This window comes from Lagopus leucura, unplaced genomic scaffold (assembly GCF_019238085.1).
Source record: "Lagopus leucura isolate 7727_CA_CO unplaced genomic scaffold, USGS_WTPT01 Super-Scaffold_100001, whole genome shotgun sequence".
Taxonomy (NCBI): Eukaryota; Metazoa; Chordata; class Aves; order Galliformes; family Phasianidae; genus Lagopus; species Lagopus leucura.
This window is the reverse complement of record NW_024962262.1, coordinates 50,335,499-50,357,215: the sequence shown is the minus strand read 5'-3', so window position 1 is coordinate 50,357,215 and position 21,717 is coordinate 50,335,499. Positions and strand designations below refer to the sequence as shown.

Genomic DNA, 21,717 nt, shown 5'->3' with positions numbered 1-21,717 from the left:
TTTTCTCAAAATACTGATTTACCTCATGTTACCTGAAACACGAAGGGCACATTAGCAGCCTGTAATGGACACCTGTCCTCAGCTCAGATGGGACTGTCTCACTCAGCAGGCACATTAACACTTGCTCCTTTGTGGCAGCTTGAGCAATTCTGGGGGGGGAGCAGCTCGGGTAAATGGGGAGAAGGGGGAAATAAAGTAACTTTGCTCTCTGGAGCAAACAGAAGACTTGGGAATTGCTAAGTAGAAGATTTAATTGCTTGAGAGCATGTTATCTATGTGACTCCATAGTTCCAATCCAAGGAGAAAGTCTTTAGTCTGCCTTTGCATCGGGAAGCTGCAACAGCCACACTAAAAGTGCTGATGTGTAGAGCTGGATTCCTAGACCTAAGCAAGGTATTAACCCAATCACTTATGCTATTTGTAGTGGTGAAGGTAACAGTGCTTTGAAGGTTAAAATTTTGCTGTCTTAATTCCCTCCCAGATTTGGGAGTCTACAGTTAGAAAGGATTTTTGATACCTCATGGCACTTTTGTTCTGAATGGAAGTTTTATTAAGTAAGACTCGAAACTAATGATGAAGTATCAGAAATTGTAATTTGCTGGATTCTTAGAAAGTGATAGATGCTGTCTGACTCTAGTTTTCACAGCTTCGAGGTATGATTTTCCTTTAGGCAGTGAAACCTGTAACTCAGTTGAGGAACTTCAGCAACTGGGAACAGGAGCGCTGGCTTAGAGGAGGGGAAAGGTTAATTCAGACTGTTTTAGCACGTGTTGTTTTTCATTAAAAGCTTCTGGGTTGGAACCCTGAAAATTAAAAACTGTTCTCCATAAGTACCTATTTGTTTCACTGCCTGAAGGGTGAGCATCTTTACAGGCCCTTTGCAAAGATGGTAGGAAAAAAAACAAGGGTTTTTTGAGTTATCTTTTTATTTTTTTCCCTTCAACTCTGCTTGGAAATGAAATGTAATTCAGGATCTTCAGCATGTTTTCCCTAAAGTAAGCTATTGTATAGCATTAACCCTTGTTTTTACATTTGGAAATGGCCTTGAGGCTAAAGGCTTGGTTTAATCACGTTATCGTGCTTGCTATCTTTGCTTCTCTGTGTTATTGGACATTCTTTTTGCGGCCCCTATATACAAAGTAAGCTCATCTTTACTGGAGTTAAATTAGTTGAAATAATTTTGCTTGTTATTGATAACTTATTTTTAGTAGTGTGATGTATCACAAATTCTTGAGGAAAAACATTTCAAGGCTCATACGGCACAGTTGTGTACAGTATGCACAAAAAAATAAAGCCTTCGGTCTCATTTACTTCACTTATGAAAAATCAACCATTTTTAGGGTCAAAAAAATGCATCTGCTCTGGAGCTGCACTAAGCAGGGTGATTGTAACAAAGTGGACAGGCTTATTTCTGAACTTAGAAGCTGTAAAACTAGAAGTATTTCAAAAGAAAATTCTTTCATGTCCTGTCTGCTAAACTAGAACTCAACGTTTTTCTTCTGAAACTGATAACCTGAGTATTTCAGATGTTTTTGAAAAGCTGTCCAGTGTATTAATCTTGAAACTTGATAGGTTGAAGGTTGAAATTGTCTAACTTTTTAATGTACCAGAAATCTTTCTAAGTGACAGTAGTTGGAAACAGTCCTGAGTTTTTCCAGTGTGCTCTCATTCTTAAATAGCTTATTCAGCCTGTCATCAAAAATCTCTTTGAAGGTGTGTTGTAACAGATAATACCAGGCGAATCAAGTTATCTGAGGATGCCTATTATATATGTGACTTCATTGTACCTGACTGTCAAATGTGTATTTGTCTATTTAGGTTCAGACGAAGAAGGAAGAAACTTTGCCACCATCGCTTAGTCAAACCATTCCAACTTTCTATTTTCCTCGAGGATGTCCTAAGGAAAAAGTAAACATAGATGCTGTGATTGCCAAAATTGAGAAAACTTTCTCACAGTTTCCAAATGAGAGGGCAACTTTAGATGACATGGGGAAAGTTGCAAAGGTGAGAGTTTGTTAGCTAACTGCTTTCAATACTGTACATCCATGGAAAGAACACATGAATTCTCTGCTTTTCCTTGCGTTATGTGTACTCATCTCCTATTAAGTAGTGCTAGTAAGACAGTTGTGTGGAAATCTTTGTATTAACCATGTCTCAAAATGCCCTTACATTATGCTTACGGAATGAAATGAACCACAGAACCAAACGTGTTCGTAGAGTGATATGCCTGTTGATTTCTGACCTACATGATATTAGTTGTGTGATGAAAATGTTACTGTCCTTGGTATAAAATCTTTCAAAGGCTGCTTACTCATTTGACAGTGTCATGAGCATCCATTTTAAAGGTGCTGAAATACAGAATGGTTTAGCAACTTGAGAGCTTAACTCTTCAGTCGTAATTGAAGAGTTATTTTATAGTTACTGTAGAGTGACAAAATACCGAATTAGGAAGTAGGTAAGATTGTTCATGTGTTATGTAATGCACAATAACTAATTGATTTAGCATTACATTTTAGCTTTTGAAATATTGATCTTGGTTGGGAGCCTTTGGTTCTCATTCCTGTTCTTGTCGCTTTGTATTTCAAATCCAGGGTTTAGAAAAATAGAAATAAATTTTTCTGTAGACCAGAATTAAGTGATGAACTCCCAGTTTACCTCACTGGAAGTGTTTAACTGCCAAGCTGAAACACAGGGTTTCACAGCTCCTTTCCATGTAGATGTGATGCTTCAGCAAGAGGGCTGAAAGAGCCCAATCAACTACAATTCAGTGATGAAAGGCATCCTACTGAAGGATAGGGTACAGCCTCTCAGACCAAGGAAACTTTGTCAAACTTTTAAAATGTGCATTTTTAAATGCTAGTTAAAGTGTTGCGTGAAAAGTATCTGTTTTTTTTCTCCAGTGACCTTTCACATCTTGCAATACTGAGTTTTATGTGAGTTCCAAATGAGAATTTCAAATGTTAGCACATCTGACTGCTCCAAGTCACAGTTAGTTTTAGGTAAAAGGCACATAGCTTTAGGACAGACGAAGCTTGAAGCAGACACAGAAGCAACACTGTAGTTACATAGGAGTTCTGAAATTGTGGAGGGCATACCCAGTAAGTATTGTGAAGCATACAAATGATGCTCAGTGCAGCTGACCTGCTACTGAAAATGGGATAAAAAAAATTTGCCTGCGTGTGCAAGGATGCAGATGAGTTGAGATATCTTCTGAGGCAGATAAACGCATGCTAGCTGTCATCCAGAACTTGAGTTTGAGACAGCATAAACAGTAACACAGCTTAAACATATCCAGCCCGTTAGCAGAGCTTATTAGCATGGACTCCATTCAGCTGCTTGGAGCATGAACATGTAACTGCATTCAGCTATTAGGAATGCTGCAGGATTGCCTTATATTTTACTTTCTTCTACTGAACTTTGGCCTAAAGCAGTTGTTTTAAACTACTTATTTTGGAGGGTGCAGCTGGTTTCAGAAAGAGTTAAAAAAAAAATAAATAATCTGTGTTTATTATAGATCATAAATGCTTTTAATCCCCTACAGGTATGTTCAGTGTTACTAAAAGGTTTTTCCCATGGTGTTGCCTTAATGTTTTTTCTTAATGCTTGTAAAACTTAATTTGAGAGATTTATAAATGAGGGAGTAGCCCTCGGATAAAAAATCAATGAGTTGACTTGATGTATGCTCTAATTACAGGCTTGTGATTGCCCGCTCTACTGGAAAGGTCCTTTGTTTTACTGTGCTGGAGGTGAACGAACGGGATACGTGTCAGTTCATAAATTTGTTGCAATGTGGCGGAAGTAAGTAGATTACTTTCTCAGAGATACTGTATTTTTATTTCTTTAATTGAAATGTGTATTTTAAGCTCTGAATGAGATCCAGTGTATGAAGGGAAAGAAAAGAATTTCCTGTAATCAACTGTTGACAGCAAACTTGTACGTGAGAAAATGTAAGTATATCACCCCTTCTAAAACAAGCGAACAAATCTTTACTTGTTATGATCAAAGATTTTGAAATATTGTTTGATAAATGGCTGGCTATTTATGGGAAAAGTGAAAACCATGGGCATAACTTGCAGGTGTCAGTTCTGAGCAGAACTGCATCTTTCTAGCTTACATTCTAGTTCTAACTGGAAAATGTCTTCTCATGTAAGCAATTGTGTGGAGTACCCACCTACAAGATGATACTGCTCCATGACTTCCCCTATAGCTTCATTTGCCATGTGTGATTAACTTTTGAGTTAAATGTTGTGGTTGCTGTTTCATAGGCCTTTCTCAGAGGATTCCCATACAAAGTGGTATCAACAATTTTCTGTGTACAGTAGTAAATGCATGTATTTGTATTTCAGAATACTTCAGACCTGCTATGATGATGCTGCAAAGTTTGTTCATCTTCTAATGAACCCTGGATGCAACTACTTAGTGCAAGAAGACTTCATTCCTTTTTTACAAGTAAATTGCAATAATTACTAGCTCTACTAAACACAACTAAATTATGAATTTTTTTCAATTCTTTTTTGAGCTAACTGTATATTTTCATGGTCTTCGTTAAAGCTTATTAATAATATTTTAGTGTAACTTGCTTTGTGTGGTCCACACGACTTACATTAAGATGTATGGATCTTGCTTGCAGGAGTATCAGACAACCTTTAGGGTTTTGAAAGGTAGTTGAAATTACAAGGGCTGTTCTGAAAGCAATGTCTCATGTTATATTATGTTAGTCCACAATGTCAGAGGTGGATTGGAAGGATAGCAGTAGAGGTTGAAACTTCCCACAGTATTCTGTTATATTTTGTTGCTGTGCGACTGATGGCAGCAGACGGGCAGCCAGACAAAATAAACATGGAATTACACATGAAGCAAATGTGTGTCACTGAATTCCTCTTTTCAGAAAAAATGCCATTCATTGACACTTACTGAACATTTAAGGAGACCAGATAGTGAGCACAGTGAGGCAGTGGGTGGTATGTTTCAGCAGTGACAACAGTATATGAAAGTCAAGCCATGTTCCAGATAGCCATGCAGATGGGTTTTTTTTTATTATTTTTGGAAGCACAGTACGCAGGCTCTTGTTCTTTGCTGGCAAAAATACACAGCTAATGGTGCTGACTGTGCTGAAAACAGTGTTTGGTAGCTGAGAATTTGCTCTATCAGACAGTGTTATTGTGCTCTTTGTACCTGTTACAGCAACGCCATGGAAATAAATAGGAGGCATTACTTTCAGAGCAGCCTTTGTGCTTAAGGAGGGCCTTTGGAGGGCAAACTGCTTTTCTGTATTCAAGACCTAATGCAATTTCTCTCAAAGAGCACAAAAAGATATATATTTCTAGAACCTAAATTGACTTGAGTGAATCATCATCAGAGGCAGAATTACAAGCATTGCAGTCATCAGTAGTATTCACCTGACCAATTTATTCAAAGTCTTCTGTCCATCTGAAATATGGGAAATCATCTGTTTGTATGGCTTTTAAAAGATAATTTTATTTTTTGAATGTCAACAGTGTGCATACAGTGTGCTTCAAATGAAGTCATTAATTGTTGTAGTTCATTTGAACTGTTTTTTAGTTAAGGAAGAGGACATCTGCTAATGTGTGTTCATTGTTCTATATAGACACTAATGGATGCTGTTCATGATATTGTTATTCCTTTGTGTAGGATGTGGTAAATAGCCATCCTGGCCTGTCATTTTTAAAAGAAGCATCTGAGTTTCATTCTCGGTACATTACCACAGTAAGTGTTTTTTATTTGGAAAAGCTATTTTTGGTCAACTAAGTATGAAAATGACTAAAATTAGACAAAATGTATAAGCATCTTTGTCCTTTGGGGGGGAAAAGTTAAGTATGCTGCCAGTCTTCATGTCAGCATGACTAGAAATATTGCAAAGAAAATTAATTTCTGGAGTATCATAGTAGAAACTGTTGAACTTAATACAAGGATGAGAAACACCAAATTGTAGAAGTGTAAAACGAGTTAATGAACATTTAAATAAAGAACAGATTGTTATCTTAAAGACTTGATTGTCAGTATAGACTGTTGGAATCTTGACTGTAGTCTGGGATTAATTAAATGAAATTTTGAAAGAAGGGTCTGTGTTCACATGATTATGTTCAGTGTCAAGTAAAATAATGATAATACTGAGACTGTTTACCACATCCATCTCCAGGGATGTGGAAGCTCTATTTCTCTCTTCCTATGGTGATGTGAATGAAGTGCTCTTTCTGTACACAAGGGAAAAATCAGTGACATTACATTTTCTCAATTGTAAACAAGGCAGCCAATTCCAGTGAAGTCTCAGAAGATTAAAATTCCACAGAGTGACATTCCATTCACTCTCTGTGCATGTGAAAACTAGTTTAATAGATCTTCCCAACAACACAAAAAGACAAACAACATGCAGCTTATAGTTCCACCCAGACCTAAATTGTAGAAAATCTTTTTTTATGTTTTGTTTTTTTTTTTTCAAGTATTTGGTTTTGGTTTCTCCTATCCTACATAGAGAGACTGCCAGCCTATCAAGTAGATCCCTATCAAGTAGTGCTTTAGATTTTGCTTCTTGTCTTAATTATTACATGAGCTCCCAGAACTTTCTTGTCAAATGTGAGTAAGGGAAATGTTCTGACAGTGAGTAGTTTTCTTTATTAACAGATTGTGGTTTGTATCAAAGCCTGCTCTGCTAAAAATTGTGAAAGCTTGCTATAGGAAGGAGAAGGTTTTGCCATTTCCAGTTACTTTTCTTTGGATGAATAGCTTATTTTAGTAGGTCTGAGCCTAGCAGTGTTGAATAAATTAGTGCTGCAAGTAATTGACTAACAACATTTAGTCTGCAAGAGAAGTCCATGTGTAATCAAAATGCCAGAAAAAACACCAATATTGGTAAGAATATAGTAAGAATATTTGAAATGCCAATCTGCAGGTTAAAAATGACAAGAGGACTCTGCCGTTATTTCATGTCTTATTTCTGGATGGAACTGCTATTGATAAATTGAGCTACATGGTCTTCTAAAATTCTTGGAATTGTGTTGGAAGCTGCTACTGATACAACTGTAGGTGGTTTTTCTCTGAGACAAAATCAGGTGTTTTATGCTTACGTTCAGGGTAGCTTTAATCTCGCTACGTGAAGCTTTATGTAAATGATGTTGTAAGCATTACAGCTGAAGATTTAATGTCTTCTGATTATTGCCAGTTGCAAGATCAATTTTTCTGCTGTTTCTCTGTATATTTGTATTCATACTTATGTAACCTTTAACTCTTTAATGAAGAGAGCATCTTGTTGGTTGGTCAGTCTAGGGTAAGCATTTGGTTCTGCCTGCTAGGCAGGGGTCTGTGTTGGTTGGTCAGTCAGTCTAGAGGTAAGGTTTGGTGCATCTCTGCCCAAGAGAAAGCTGAAATACATTAAAAACTGTTGTCCTGACAAATGTGATACTGCGTTCAATCTGCAAGTACGTTGTGTGTATGTCTGTGAACTCTTGAAATTGTTATCTCTGTATTCCACAATTTCTTTTCTCTTATGAGAAACTGTAGTGCAGCATAGTAAGGAGGGCAGTTCTTAAACAGTTGGCTTGTACTGTGCTTTGATTCACTTTAGAAAACTATTTTTTATGCCTATTCCCAGTTGTCTCCAGCAAACATTCAATTTTGTTTTTATTTTTAGACCAGTTAAATGTGTAACAGATGAGATAATGACATGCAGATGGATTAAGTTGCAAAGCTAAAGCAAAACCTTTTTAGAAAAAATTGCTTTGTAGTGTAAGCCAAAATCTGGGCCTTCCCTAAAATCACAATTAGAATTGGGCTAATTAACTTCCAAAAGCAGACCAGTCTATTCTCCTTCCTAGATCTATTGAACCAGCTGTTCTTGTTCGAAGTGTGAGCTGCAGAGCTTGCTGTAGCTTACTGCTTACAGGCAGCTTAAGCTTTATTTTAAAAACTTCATGGAAAAAGCTGCTCTTCTATTTGTGCTTCAGAACGGTTGGTTTCTTTACACTACTGATAATAATGCAATTACATCTGAAGTAATACAAACTGAAATAAAAAGTCCTTTCATTTGGAGGAGGGAAGGAATTCCTTAAGAGATGGCCTTTTAGCTAGTAACTATTGTTGCAAATAAAATGCTGTACATATACAGCATTCAGTATTTAGCTTATCAGCAGGGTACAGTTCATCTCCAGTTAAGCAATTACAGCTCATAATACACTCAGGTTTTTTGTCTGGTTACTGGCGAATGAATTATTTGAGATGCTCATGTGCTTAAGTCAAAATAATTGAAATGAGTATTTTAGATACAGAAAAATGGTGTTTTAAAGTCTAATGTTCATGAATTAAACCAAGCAAATTGTGTTAAATGCATGAATCAATCAAAATGACCTACGGGTGCAACTGATTTAAATAGATTCTATGGATAATCAGTTGGATGAATAGGATTTTGATTCTAATATCGCTGATGTCATAGAAAAGTCATTCTTACTAGTTTTGTTACTCAGAAATCACTTCTGTGCTGTTTTTTATAACTACTGTCAGTTTTTTATTTAGCTTTAAATAGAATGAAATGGGAAAAATGTATTATCTGTCCACCTGCAGGAAGTGTTCTTTTTGTTAGATGTTTGTTTCTTCTGTTTGTGGTTATGGTATCAAAAGTTATGGTATCCCCCAGTGCTCTGGTCTTCTTTGAACAGACCCCATTCTATTTCTGTCACTTCATTTATGAAATACTTTCATAGCAAATACGGGCCCTTAAATCTGAAGCCATGAAACATATTAATAGCTTTATTGCCTATAATCTTAGAAGATGGGAAGGCAGTGAAATTGTCGATAAACATCTTCTGCATAGCATGCATGAATTCTGCCCATTTGCTGTGTAGGATGTGGGTACTGCAGCATTGCAGTACACTACCTGGATTACTTTAGGTATAGCTGGAAATAGCTTCATAATGTGATGTAGCACACTGATGCTTCTCTCATTAGTAGTGGGAACAACAGACTCGTAAGCTGTTCATTTGGGTGGAAAATGGAGTCCTGTCATGCAGCTGAGCTAGGACTCATTTTTGATCACAAGTGCTTAGGAGATTGTTCTGATGGCATGCCTGAGATCACCTTTTTGTTTTCTTGCAGGTTATACAGAGAATATTTTATACAGTAAATAGGTCCTGGTCTGGGAAAATCACTTGCAATGAGCTCAGGAAAAGCAATTTTTTGCAGGTACGTAGTATCTTCTGTAAGATGTCTTCGCAAGTTTAAAACAAGCACTGACTAAATGCTTTAGGGAATAAGATAGGCATTTCCTTCTCTTGCAAAATCTAGTAGGGACTAGATTATATTAATTCTCCTACTGTAGAATATGCTTAAATGTCATTTTATGTAGATCTGCATATGTGCAACTCTGATTAGCGAAAGTCTAGCTGATCTCGTTCTTCTGTGGATACTTTAGCTTTCAACCTTGTCTGTTAAGTCTTTGCTGTCATGCTGTGTGATGCGCATCGTCTCAGAAGCTCATGATTCTTCCACTGACATACTGTTAGGTAACAGTAATATTAGTCTGGTTATCAGAACTCAGATGATTCAGCAGCTGTCTTAAAAATTCTTTAATGTGTTCTGTTTATCCTTCTGATAATAGAATGTGGCATTATTGGAAGAGGAAGCTGATATTAACCAGCTGACAGAGTACTTCTCATATGAACATTTTTATGTTATCTATTGCAAATTTTGGGAGCTGGATACAGACCATGACCTCTATATTGATCGGAAGGATTTAGCTCGACATAATGATCATGGTATGACAAATGAAGCATCTTTCTTTACATGTGTTAAATTACTTGCAAGCTTTCAACTGAACAAGTGGTTAACTGCGAAGACCAGTGTTCAGGAATCTGTTCCTGTAGCTGATCCTCCTTGCTTAGGGGAATAAAGCAGGACAAGTAAGCTCCGATCCTGCTTTGTGTCCAGGAATACCAGATTGGAAGAAAACTCTGAATTCTGATCCTGACAAAGAAGTAGAGGAGGAAATAGGTCACTTTTCACCCCTTGAGATCAAGTCTACACACTTAGAAATTTAAGTCTTGATGTATTATCAGTGGGGGATTGTTTTGGAAACAATCTGTTATTGTTAAAGTAGTATGACGCTTATGGCAAGGTATGGAAGGAGAAAAAAGTAGGGCAAATATATGTTGTTACTTTGCTTATTTTAGTTTATTCAGCTGCAGTATGTTTTCTTTAAATATCATTTAGTAGCTTTCTATTTTCTATATTCAAAATATACAGTCACTAAGATTCTGTATTCTTGCACACTCCCTATTTTAAATGTTCTTGTATGAACATTTTACCTTTTATGAAGCTGTTATTTTTTTTGTATGGTTTGTGTCCCTTGTCATCATTGTCCTCTTCAGGACTGGAGAGTTTACTCAAACGCTAACTGACCATGGAATATTATCCCAGATTAAAAAGAATAAGCATCATTCTGATTGCTTTTGGGAGCTTGCCTGTAGAAGTCTTTATTTTAGGACACTGAGGCAGGATTATTTCATTTGTGAGGTTGCTCTAGTAGCCACACTGTTTATAAATACACACACACACACACACACACACACAATTTGCCAAAAAGCAAGGGCACTTGGAACTATAATGGCACTCGAAAACATGATTTACTTGTCAAAGAACTAATGAATGCCATCTTACTAATCGGCCAGTTTTATTACTTTTGCTGTGTTACTGTTTCTGCATCGTCTGAATTCAAAGTTGGTTGGTTCAAGGCTCAAAAGAATTAATGAGCACTGTAGGTGATCCTTCTTACAGATGTTTATATATGAGGTTTGTGATAAACTTTTCAGCTAGACAGTACATGGTAAAAGTAACATGTGCACCACTGATACAATTTTAAATCTTTCTTTCCAGCAATATCAAATAGAATGATAGAGAGGATCTTCTCAGGAGCAGTAACAAGGTAATTATTTTGCATGCTGATCTAAACACAGTCTAATATTCATATATTTGCTTGCAAAATTGAGTATCATTATCCTCAGAACTAAATGACGTCCCCTTGAAATGAAATGCTGAACTTCAGGATTTAATGCTGAGCAATCTCCCAAGCGTTCTTGAAAGCTTTGGCTCAGCCAAGGATCTTCAGTCTTTCTTTATTACTACAAGCGCTCATTGCTTAGTATTATATGGCATAGCAAGGATGGGAATAAAGAGGGGAAGAAATGCTGGTGGTGTTCTCATATCCTTAAATCCTGAGAAGCTTTCAAAGGGATTTGGGATTTTTAATACTACTCGCACAATCAAATTTGCAACAAGTTCTTGCATCAGGGTTGCAAAAATAAGTCTAGAATGTGGTCGATAAACAGAAATAACAGAAGCTGAAATGAATAACAAATGAAGTGGACAGATATGTCTACAGCTTACACAACTGTGTGAGCAGGGAAGGATTAGGTGTGGAACATAACAAGCTGTGACCTGCTTACCTAACTTTTTGCTAGAAAGGTTGATTGTATGTCATCAGAATGTATTTGGGTTCTGAGCTCTGAGGTATGAGTAGGAAAAATCATTTTGTTATCACATATACTTCATGAATGTTCTGTCTCCTTTTTATCTTTTTTTTTTTCTTCTTTTTTACAACATTTCTAGTACACATTTTTGTTCTTTTGCCACTTTCCTCTTTAAATATCCACTGCAGTAGCAACAGAACAGAACTCGTAAGGTCTTTTTTTCCTTAATGATCGTAGTCACTGATAGGTCACCTTCAAACACTCTATCTTTTGATACATGAACAGTTAATAGCACCAAGGAAAATAATCTTTGTTTAGTAAAGCCTGGATGTTTTAACATAAATTCTTTTTTTTTTTTTTTTTTTTTCGCATTGATTTTCAAGAGGTAGAAAAGCACAAAAAGATGGAAAAATTAGCTATGCTGATTTTGTCTGGTTTTTGATATCTGAAGAAGACAAGAAGACACCAACTAGGTAAGAATGCATTTATTTTATCAGAAATAAAGACTGGCTTATACAAAAGACCGCTGATGCTCAGCTGGAACTTAAGAAACTAAATAATTAAAAAGATGAGTAGAATACTGGCCCAGTTGGTTACATCATTCTTGTTTCTCAGTGTCTTTGATTGTTGCTGCATAAAAGTCTTTAATATCAAAGCAGGTAACTATTTTTCTTCATGTGCTATAGGTTGATTACTTATAGTCAAGCTCGTACACAAAGGGAACTACAGTTGTTTCATGATACCAGTGGTATTGGAACTGTACAGCTAGCATTAGTAGTAGAATGTTTGTTAGAAACTTACTGCGTGATATGTTACTGGCTTGCACAATATGAAAAAAAAACTTGTTTTGATACAAAATTATATTTTTATTTGGCTCCTATCGACAACTGTTTACATGGCTTGATAGTGATAGAAAAGGTGAATGGTTTTAAACTGAGATAGGGGAGATTTAGGTTTAGATACAGGAGGAAGTTTTTCACACAGAGGGTGATGACACACAGGAACAGGTTGCCCAAGGAGGCTGTGGATGCCCCATCCCTGGAGGCATTCAATGCCAGACTGGATGTGGCTCTGGGCAGCCTGGTCTGGTGGTTGGTGACCCTGCACATAGCAGGGGGGTTGAAACCAGATGATCTTTGAGGTCTCTTTCAACCCAGGCCATTCTGTGATTCTGTGACTTTTATGTAAAACCACATGTTGAAGTTTTCTCCTTCCTCACTCCCTCACAACTAAAAAGTGCATTTTCAGATGCAAATAATGTTACATGAAAGGACAAATACCAAAACTGTTATCAAGACAGTTTTTCGTGTTGAGTGACTTCCATGGCATTATGGAATGTAGTCTTAAAACTAGTTTTGCATCTGTATGTAGAATAGCCTATAAAACAAGCACTGTAAATTCTGAAAATTCTTGCATGCTTGTGTAAACTGCTTGTTGCTGTTAATTACTGAATTTCAGCATTGAATACTGGTTTCGCTGCATGGATCTTGATGGAGATGGAGCTTTGTCTATGTATGAATTGGAGTATTTTTATGAAGAACAGTGCCAAAAATTAGATAACATGGCCATAGAACCCTTGCCATTTGAAGATTGTTTGTGCCAGATGCTGGATCTTGTGAAGCCACAATGTGAAGGTAGTAAAACCCTTTTCCATTCTGTAACTCCTGCTTTTCTGGATAAAGATCTAGAGAGCCACTAACAGCGTGGTCATACCAAAAATAAGCCTTTGGATGGTCATCTATCTAAAAGTCTGTTGGTGCATAAAAGTGGTGTTTATTAATTGAATGATCTTCCAAGGATGAGCAAGCGTTCATTTCAGTACTAACATTGAATATGCTGCTTAAAAATTCCTCGAAGTCTTTTAATGAATAGTAGCCATGTTATTCTCAAGTCTTTTTGATGAGGTCTTTTTCACTATCTGGCTGAGGTGATATTGCATATTGCTGCGTTGTTGAAGGGAAGCATACTGCATGTTCATGGCTTCTACCCCATGTGCTGTTTCTGATATTGGTCACATAAGTTTGATACAACTTTTTTGTAGCTGGGATGAACAAGTTTTCAAGGATTTCTTGAACTCAACACAACCGAGGTTGGCACGTATCTAAATCTAACATCTGAACACACGTCCGTACTTAGCGCTGATAATCCTTTTTATGGCTATGCTTTTTAATGTGAACTTCAGTGTGTAAAAGGATTTGGCACACAGTCTGGTTGCTATTCTTATACAGACTCTGGATCGCAGTAAATGTGGAACTTGCATATTTGTCCTTGAAGTGTTTGATAGGAGTAGTAACCTCTACCACATACGCTCATGTCTGCTGTTTTCATGGTGAAAAGAAACTGTTGAACGTCTGTGCTTTTGATTACCAAATATAATGTTGTGCTGAAGTCTTGCATTTGTGCACTCTTTTAGATGAGGAGTTGACTTTTGCCTACTATTATTTCAAGAGTCACTTCAGTAGTGCATAAGAGGCTTATTCTGTTTACTATCTACAAAATTATGGTTGGAGTATAAATTAATAGTTCTGCTTGTCGCCCACTTCCTTTCCAGTATAAAATTACCAGAAACTTTCTTTTGTTGAAAGAAAGGCACTTGACTTTTATGGAGACGTGCAGTTTCACGTACTAAGAGAATTGAAATAACTTAAAATTTGCTCAAGAGAACTCAAAGCTTCACTTGATGATTTAAATAAAGTTAATATGAATTTGCTAGGTGAAAACGCATAAAGGTGATAAAATTGTAAATGAAAAAGATGTAACATGTATGTTTCAGCTGGAAGCTTTAGTTCTAGATATCCGTGGAATTAAGCCCTAGATCAGCATGTGTAATTCAAGATGAGGGAGGATTAAAGATTAAGTGAAATAAGCACTTAAAAATTAAATGGTTTCCTACAGTAATATCCCAGACTTAAGATGTCCCTTCCAAATGCTTCTGAAAGACAGACATTTTTGATAGCGTCTCAGATCAATGAGATTTATGTGTCTCTTATGTAGCTGTAGATAGTATAAGGAGGTTGTGAAAGGTGGTGAAAGGGGAAAGAGTTGTATGGGACAATGAAAGCAAAAACAAATTGTGAAGGTTTGATGGGTTTTCTTGAAACCTGAATGTTGTGGAAAAGAAGAATTAAGAAAAACTCTTCTATTGTTTTCCTAACACAAAACTAGCTTCATCAATTGATGCTTCAGTTGGTAGATTTGAAACAAAAGGTAATATCGTACAATATGGTACAGTTTGTTACAAGATGCCTTGTGTACCAAAAAGCAAATTCTTGAGTTTGTAGAGACCTAAATTTAGCAATCTTGATTTCATTCTGGTCTCGTTGGTCTCTGAGAGACAGTGTGGGTGTCTACATGAGTGTTAGGTATCTAAGCTCCCATTGCAGTAAATGGAAACTAGAGAGCAAATTGGTGAACCAAATATAGGTGCTGCACTTAAATTGGGAGCTTATATAACTAGGACTCACAATCAGTTGCTTGGTTGTGGAGAGATGCTGCCACTTGAGATGACCTGATACATCAGACATCTGTGTGGATCTGACAGATATGACACAGGTGCCATGAGGGCTTTATGATGTTCTGGAGCATCAGCTGTAAGCTAAACAGAATACACGCAGATGGTGGCAGATGTGTGGCAACCATTTCCAAATGGGATTGAGATTCAAAGACCTCGACTTCCCTCCAGTGCCCTTGAGCCATACATTGTTAAAGGCTGCTAAGCTGGGTTACTAAGCTGAGGAAATACCGTTCTAAGTCTGGCTTCTATTGAGCTCTTCCATAACATCTGCAGTTGGCTGCTCTTTGACAGACAGTGGAAGACCAGCCCTAGATAAGGCATATTAATAAATTCCTAACTTTCAGCAATAGCCATCTGTCCATACTTGCACATCTGATGTTTTTCAGTCTCTCAATAGTCAGCCTTGAAATAAGGTAACATTTTCAAGCAACTCAGTAGATATTTCCAATGCTTTGTTATCCATTGTTGGGAGGATTTTTAAGAATCACTTCATGAAACAAAACACCTCTGAATTCTTAGCCTATCACTCAAGCAGTAAACACTGGTCAAGCTGGGCAAATAAGAAAAACTACTCTCTGTAAAAAGCTCATTTACATGAAGCACAGTCACACTCTCAGGTCTAAAATACACACTTGAATGTTCAGGTCAAATAGAAGTTCTTATCCAAGGGAGAGCTGAAGGAGCTCAGTAAGATGGGGGTTACTTTCACTTATGTAATGCAGAATAATTCAGGCTAAAAGAAAGGGGAGCCACTGTCATACAGGGAAGAGAGAGGGATGCTGCCAGAGGAGCTTCCTACCTGCTGCCCAAACACTTTGGCAGGGAAGCTCACTGGAGGCATCCCTCTCTTGAGGAATCTCAGACAATTAGCTTGAATGTTTTTTTTAAATCTAGGTGTGGTAGATCTGCATCTCACTCCAATATATTGAAAGAAGCAGGATAACAGTTAAAGCAAAGGAAAATATCTGCAATAATTAAGTTACATATTTCACCTATTCGGATCTCCTATTGTGTTGAGCATCGGTAGCAACTGTTCTTAAGCATAACAATAACTTCTGAGTAGCATTTCTCCCTTTTGGAGAAAGGATAATCACAGCTTTAAATATCTTCTATCTTGTGTGCAGGAAAAATTACTCTGCATGATTTAAAGAGATGTAAGTTGACAAATGTGTTTTTTGATACCTTTTTCAACATTGAAAAATACCTCGACCATGAACAGAAGGATCAATTTTCTATTTTGCGGGTGAGTATGAAGCTGTAAAATGAATAATAAATAATAATAAAATAAATAATCTTTCTAGCTACACACTTAAATCATTAATATAATTATCACTATAATCATTACAATTAGTATGTGATAATGATGATATAATTGTCGTTATAATTTTGTCTAACTTGCAATGTGATTGCTTAGGAGAGTGAAGGTGAAAGTCCAGAGGTCTCTGACTGGGAGAAATATGCTGCTGAAGAATATGACATCTTGGTAGCAGAAGAGGCAGCAAGTGACCAGTGGAATGACGGGTAAGAATGTAACAGCTTAGCTGGTACATGGCCTTTCTACTGTTGTAGAACCTCACCACCACTACTATCATTCATGCTATTTTTCCAGACTAGTGTTGTTGCCTGTGGTGGAGGAAGGAGTAATTTAAGTGCTCTGATAATGAGTGGTGGCCCTGAACAGTCCATATTGAGACTGGTGCTGTTTAATATCATCACTGTTGACATAGGGAGTGGGATTGCGTGCAGCCTCAGCAAGTTTGTGAAAAGCCAAGTTTTGTGGTGTAGTAAACGTGGTGGAGGGAAGGAATGCCATCCGGAGAGACTGATCTGCTGAAGAGGTGGCCTTGTGCAAACCATATCGAGTTCAACAAGGCCAGGTGCAAGGAAGAGCCTGCTCTAGGGCTGGGGCAATCCCAAGCATGGATAGAGGCTAGATGATGAGTGGAATGAGTGTCTCTTCAGAAGGCTTAGTGGCATTGGCGGAAGGAAAACTTGATATGAGGCAGCGATGAGGTGCCCTCACAGCCGGCTGTATATTGGGCTGCATCATAAGATGTGTGGGCAGGGGGGAGAGGGAGGTGATTTTCCTTCCATAGCCTCTGCCCTCATGAGACCCCATCTGCTTTCAGCTCTGGGAGGCCCAACACAAGAAAGACATGGAGCTGTTGGTGCAGGCCCAGAGCAGGGCCACAGAGATGATCAGAGGGCATCTCTCCTATGAGGGAAGGTTGAGGGAACTGGTCTTGTTGAGCCTGGGGAAGAGTCAGCTCTGGGGGGAAACCTTAAAGCAGCCTCCCAGTGCCTTAAGGGGAGACCACAAGAAAGCTGGGGAAGGACATTTTAACAAAGATTGTAGTGATAATGGCAAGGGGTGATAGTTTTAAACTAGAAGAGGGCAGGGTTTATATTAGACATGAGGAAGAAATTCTGGCAGTGGCACAGGCTGCCTGGAGAATTGTATGCCCCATCCCTCCAAGTGTTCACAGCCAGGTTGGATGAGACCCTGGGTGGCAGTGGAAAGTGTCCCTGCGTGCAGCAGGGGATTGGGACAAGATTGTCTTTAAGGTTCCCTCCAACCCAAGACGTTCTGTGATTTATAATATGTGAAAAGGGGAGAGCATTTTTAAATTTCTTCTTGTATCTTGGAAAGGAGTGAAAGTTGTATTCCATGAAGAAAGAAGAGCTCAGAAAGAGATGGGAATTTGCATTTGGTTTGATAGTGTTTGAATAACTATCTTCTGAGTACAGGACAGACAGAGCCTGCAAATAGTATCTGTGCTGTCCTTTATTTTTGATGACTGGAAAAGCTGTTGTCATCTCTCTGTATTGCTGTGCAACAGGCGAATTAAAAAGCTACATTTGAGATGTTAGCATTTATTTAAAGAAAGAAAGTCCTTCTCTGAAAGGTAGAATTAATTCTTGTAGAATGCTATAAATTGAAGGGTTGCATGTCAACATGGTCATTTTGGTAGAATATACATGTTTTCCAAACCCTCTTTTTTTTTAATCATAATTCAGTAAAGCAACTCTTAGAGTGAGTTTTATTTCCTATTTTGTAGGTTTTAACAATTTTGGGAAGGGCAAAATAATGTTTTTTAAAGGGAGGGGGTGATTCAAACTGTTTTTTACTCAGCCTGATCTTTAGCTGGTGTTACCACGAAGTGTTAGGTTTACCAGGAATGTTACTGAAGCTGAGTTAATAGATTTGTCTATGAAGCTATTCAATGGAATCACATTCACAAATGAAAACGTTTCTTTCCTCCTGCCTCTGATGTTCTTGCTGCTTTTTAGGGCAGTTTGGTTAGGTTGTGGATGGACTCAATGACCTTCAAGGTCTTTTTCAACCTGAGCAATTCTGTGATTCTATTATTCTACTCTGTTAGTGTTTGTGATGGCTTTCTAGTGTTTAACACTTCTCTGCACTGTCATTCTCTGAAAGAATGCTTCTCCTTATCACCACATAATACCATTGTAAGTCAAATTTGAAGAATGTGGCAGGAAACGAAGGTTTTGTGCTGGACAGATACTGCAGTATCTAAAGCTTCTTTGTTGCCTAATCTTGTTGAGTAGATGGAAATAATCCCATGCTGAGCTGAGATTCAGTAGCACCTGGGGACACATACATGAACTGTAGTTGGCCTAGCCCAGGAAATGGTCCATTCTTTGATCACAGAAACACCAAGGTTGGAAAAGACCTTCAAGATCATCCAGTCCAGCCACCCTCCTATCACCAATAGTTCTCACTAAACCATGTCCTTCAACACAAAATCCCAACGTTCCTTGAACACCTCCAGGGTCAGTGACTTCACCACCTCCCTGGCAGCCCATTCCAGTGCCTGACCACTCTTTCAGAAAAGTAGTATTTCCTAACGTCCAGCCTGAATCTCTCCTGGTGCAGCTTGAAGCCATTCCTTGTAGTTCTGTCACCAGTTATACAAGAGCAGAGGCCAACCCCCAGCTCACTACAACCTCCCTTCAGGTACTCATAAAAGCAATGAGGTCTCCCCTGAGCCTCCTCTTCTCCAGGCTGAACATTCCCAGCTCCTTCAGCCTCTCCTCATATGGCCTGTGTTCCAGACCCCTCACCAGCTTTGTTGCCCTCCTTTGAACACGTTCCAGGGCCTCAATGTCTTCCCTGCAGCAAGGGCCCAAAACTGGACACAGTACTCGAGGTGCGGCCTCACCAGAGCTGAGTACAGGGGAACAATCACCTCTCTGCTCCTGCTGGCAACACCATTCCTGATGCAAGCCAGGATGCCATTGGCCTTCTTGGCCACCTGGGCACACTGTCGGCTCATGTCCAGCGGAGCATCAATCAATACCCCAGGTCCATTTCCTCTATGCAGTCCTCCAGTCACTCTGCCCCAAGCCTGTAGCATCGCCTGGGGTTGTTGTGGCCAAAGTGCAGGACCCAGCATTTGGCCTTGTTGAAACTCATCCCATTGGCTTCAGCCCAGCTCTCCAGCCTGTCCAGATCCCTCTGTATGGTCTCGCTACCCCCAGACATTAGACTGGTCCCTAAACAGCACTGAAGCAAATCTTTCTCCAGTGCTAGCGTTCACTGACATTAGCTACATGCTTTGTTAGCCACCATGATCAGCAGATGGTTGTCAGTAAACAGTCAGCTTTTGTTTTCCTGCTTCTTGTTTCCTCTGACTTCCTTGTACTCACGCCTGCTTCATTAGGCACCTCCTAACATACCCAAACTTTGTCACCTGTTCGCAGATACGAGGCTGAACTGAATCCTGCAGACCATCAGAAGGCCAATGTCCTGAAGTATCAAATGGAAAAAAGACCGTTTTTTGAAATGCCTTCCCATCTGGCTGATGTAGACTTGGACGAATACGACTACGAAGAGGACTTTGAGTAGCGGTTGCAGTCATCACTTGCAGAAGAGAAGGGACAGTCTGCAGCAGGTCTGCTACACACCTCTATGTTTCAGTGGGTTTTGGTTCCAGGAACTCAGCTTAGTTTTGTGCTAAAAGTATTTAATCACCAGACTACCTTTTACATAAAAGAAATGCATTTGTATGGAATGACGAAACTTTTTGTATTTATTCAATACTCTCTAGTTTGTAAAATAGATTAAAATATTTATTTACAGATGTTGCGTAATTCCTTCTTGGAAGAATAACACTATTTGACTCGAGGGTAAATCTACTGTTTTTAAAACAACTCTGTACTTGTAAGTTGACGTGTGGTGCACTGACCATCTCCATCCCTTATGTAAATAGGTATTCCTGTACTGCTATGGGAGGGGAGGAGGCCATGCACTGCCAGCCAGGTGTGCGTCTGTGCTCATACAGCTTGTAGGGCTTTTCTGCCTTGCCAAGGAGGAGACGTCACTGTGAGCACGGGATTCGTCTCTTTCTTACAGATAGTTTCATGAGACAAGCTGGGCATTTTGGTGCATGAGGAAAACTAATGCCAGAAACAAGTTGCTTCCCTTCTCTGCACAGTCCTTATTTGCCTCAACTTTAACTTGCTTGGCCTTTTAAACTTCAGTGTTTTTGTTGACATTCATTATAAAGAGACGATTTAATAGTGAAGTCTGTTTGTGTTCATACTTGATCCAAAATGAGAGTGTTGAATTCTTGTAGAAGGAACCAATTTTTTAAAAAATCCTTTGTGTAAATGTTACCTGATCAGTGATGTGCACTAATTTGTTGTGGGCATTCAGTGCTTTTGTCTGTCCCTCCCCTTCAGTTGTTTGCTATTGACACATTCCATGGATATTCATTCAGTGTCACAGCAGCTTGAAATTGTTGCCTCACTGTTAAACAGATTGTGTTGGGAAAAAAAAATGGACAGAAAGATGTAAGTTATTTTTTGGTTGCAGTGTAGATCTGCTTAAAGTGTTTTAAAATCATGTTTGTATTTGCAAATAAAGATTTTCATACGTGTAATGTAATGGTTCTAATTAATGTTATGTACTACATATAATTAACTTCCTATTAAATACCTTAAATGGTTCTTGTGAGTTACAAATGTATGCAGTCTGGTTAGATAATTACACCAAGCTGCAGATTGCTAGAGCAATTGAGCTCTAGCAGCCTTTTCTCATCCCAGAGGTGGTGATGCTGAACAGCTGGATGTGGGACAGAGATCTGCTCTGCTCATCACACACCCTCACCCAGAGCCCTGCAGCCCTGTGCAGCTTCAGTAATGACAGCAATCAGCTCCTGCCTGTAGTCAGCCTGACCAGGGCAGAGCAGCCCACTTCAATACTGCTCTGAGGAGTTTCAAAAAATAAACCTCTGGGCTACTATTGCAATCTTTACAGAACCTTGCACGTCCCATTTCAGATTTCTCAAAATGCTTGATAGATACTTTCCTGTCGCTACATCCCTGTAATTTTGGGCTTTAAAACAGTAAAGAGCAAGACCAAAGGATTTAAGCTCTGCTCCCTGAAGTTGCCGTGAGGAAGGGCTCTTTCAGAAGATAATCCTGAGCTTGTGTTGCTGTTCAGAGATTGTGGCATTCTGCTTTGCTCCGCTTGAAATCCTTCAGCTGGAAGCCAGTTTCTTACAACCACTCATCCACAGGCACCAACAGAGAAGGCCTCTCTGACCACATTTCTCTACCACACAGCACCATTTTCTCTGCAAAGGCTGTAGCACCGAAGCTATTATTGCTACTTTGTGGTTAATGAATTGCCTCTTTATCCCTGCTCTCCATTACACTTCTGCTATTCAGTCCCCTCTTTTCCTAATAGTCTAATGGAGCAAA

The 21,717-nt window shown here is 38.7% G+C and overlaps 1 protein-coding gene across 6 annotated transcripts in view; it reads left to right on the top strand.

Annotated features, from left to right (window-relative positions):
* The window catches only part of PPP2R3B (protein phosphatase 2 regulatory subunit B''beta), a 49,471-nt gene extending 28,510 nt beyond the window's left edge, over positions 1-20,961 (top strand). For 5 of the 6 annotated variants that reach the window (XM_042868244.1, XM_042868246.1, XM_042868245.1 and 2 more), the window contains 12 exons: positions 1,819-2,004; positions 3,695-3,798; positions 4,347-4,449; positions 5,653-5,727; positions 9,106-9,192; positions 9,608-9,764; positions 10,882-10,930; positions 11,858-11,947; positions 12,933-13,108; positions 16,113-16,231; positions 16,403-16,509; positions 19,714-20,961. In XM_042868244.1, coding sequence (XP_042724178.1) covers positions 1,819-2,004; positions 3,695-3,798; positions 4,347-4,449; positions 5,653-5,727; positions 9,106-9,192; positions 9,608-9,764; positions 10,882-10,930; positions 11,858-11,947; positions 12,933-13,108; positions 16,113-16,231; positions 16,403-16,509; positions 19,714-19,858 — 1,398 coding nt within the window. In that variant the 3' untranslated portion in view covers positions 19,859-20,961. The remainder of the gene's footprint in view (positions 1-1,818; positions 2,005-3,694; positions 3,799-4,346; positions 4,450-5,652; positions 5,728-9,105; positions 9,193-9,607; positions 9,765-10,881; positions 10,931-11,857; positions 11,948-12,932; positions 13,109-16,112; positions 16,232-16,402; positions 16,510-19,713) is intronic. The other variant, XM_042868247.1, reaches the window with a different exon arrangement.
* The last annotated feature ends 756 nt before the right edge of the window (positions 20,962-21,717 follow it).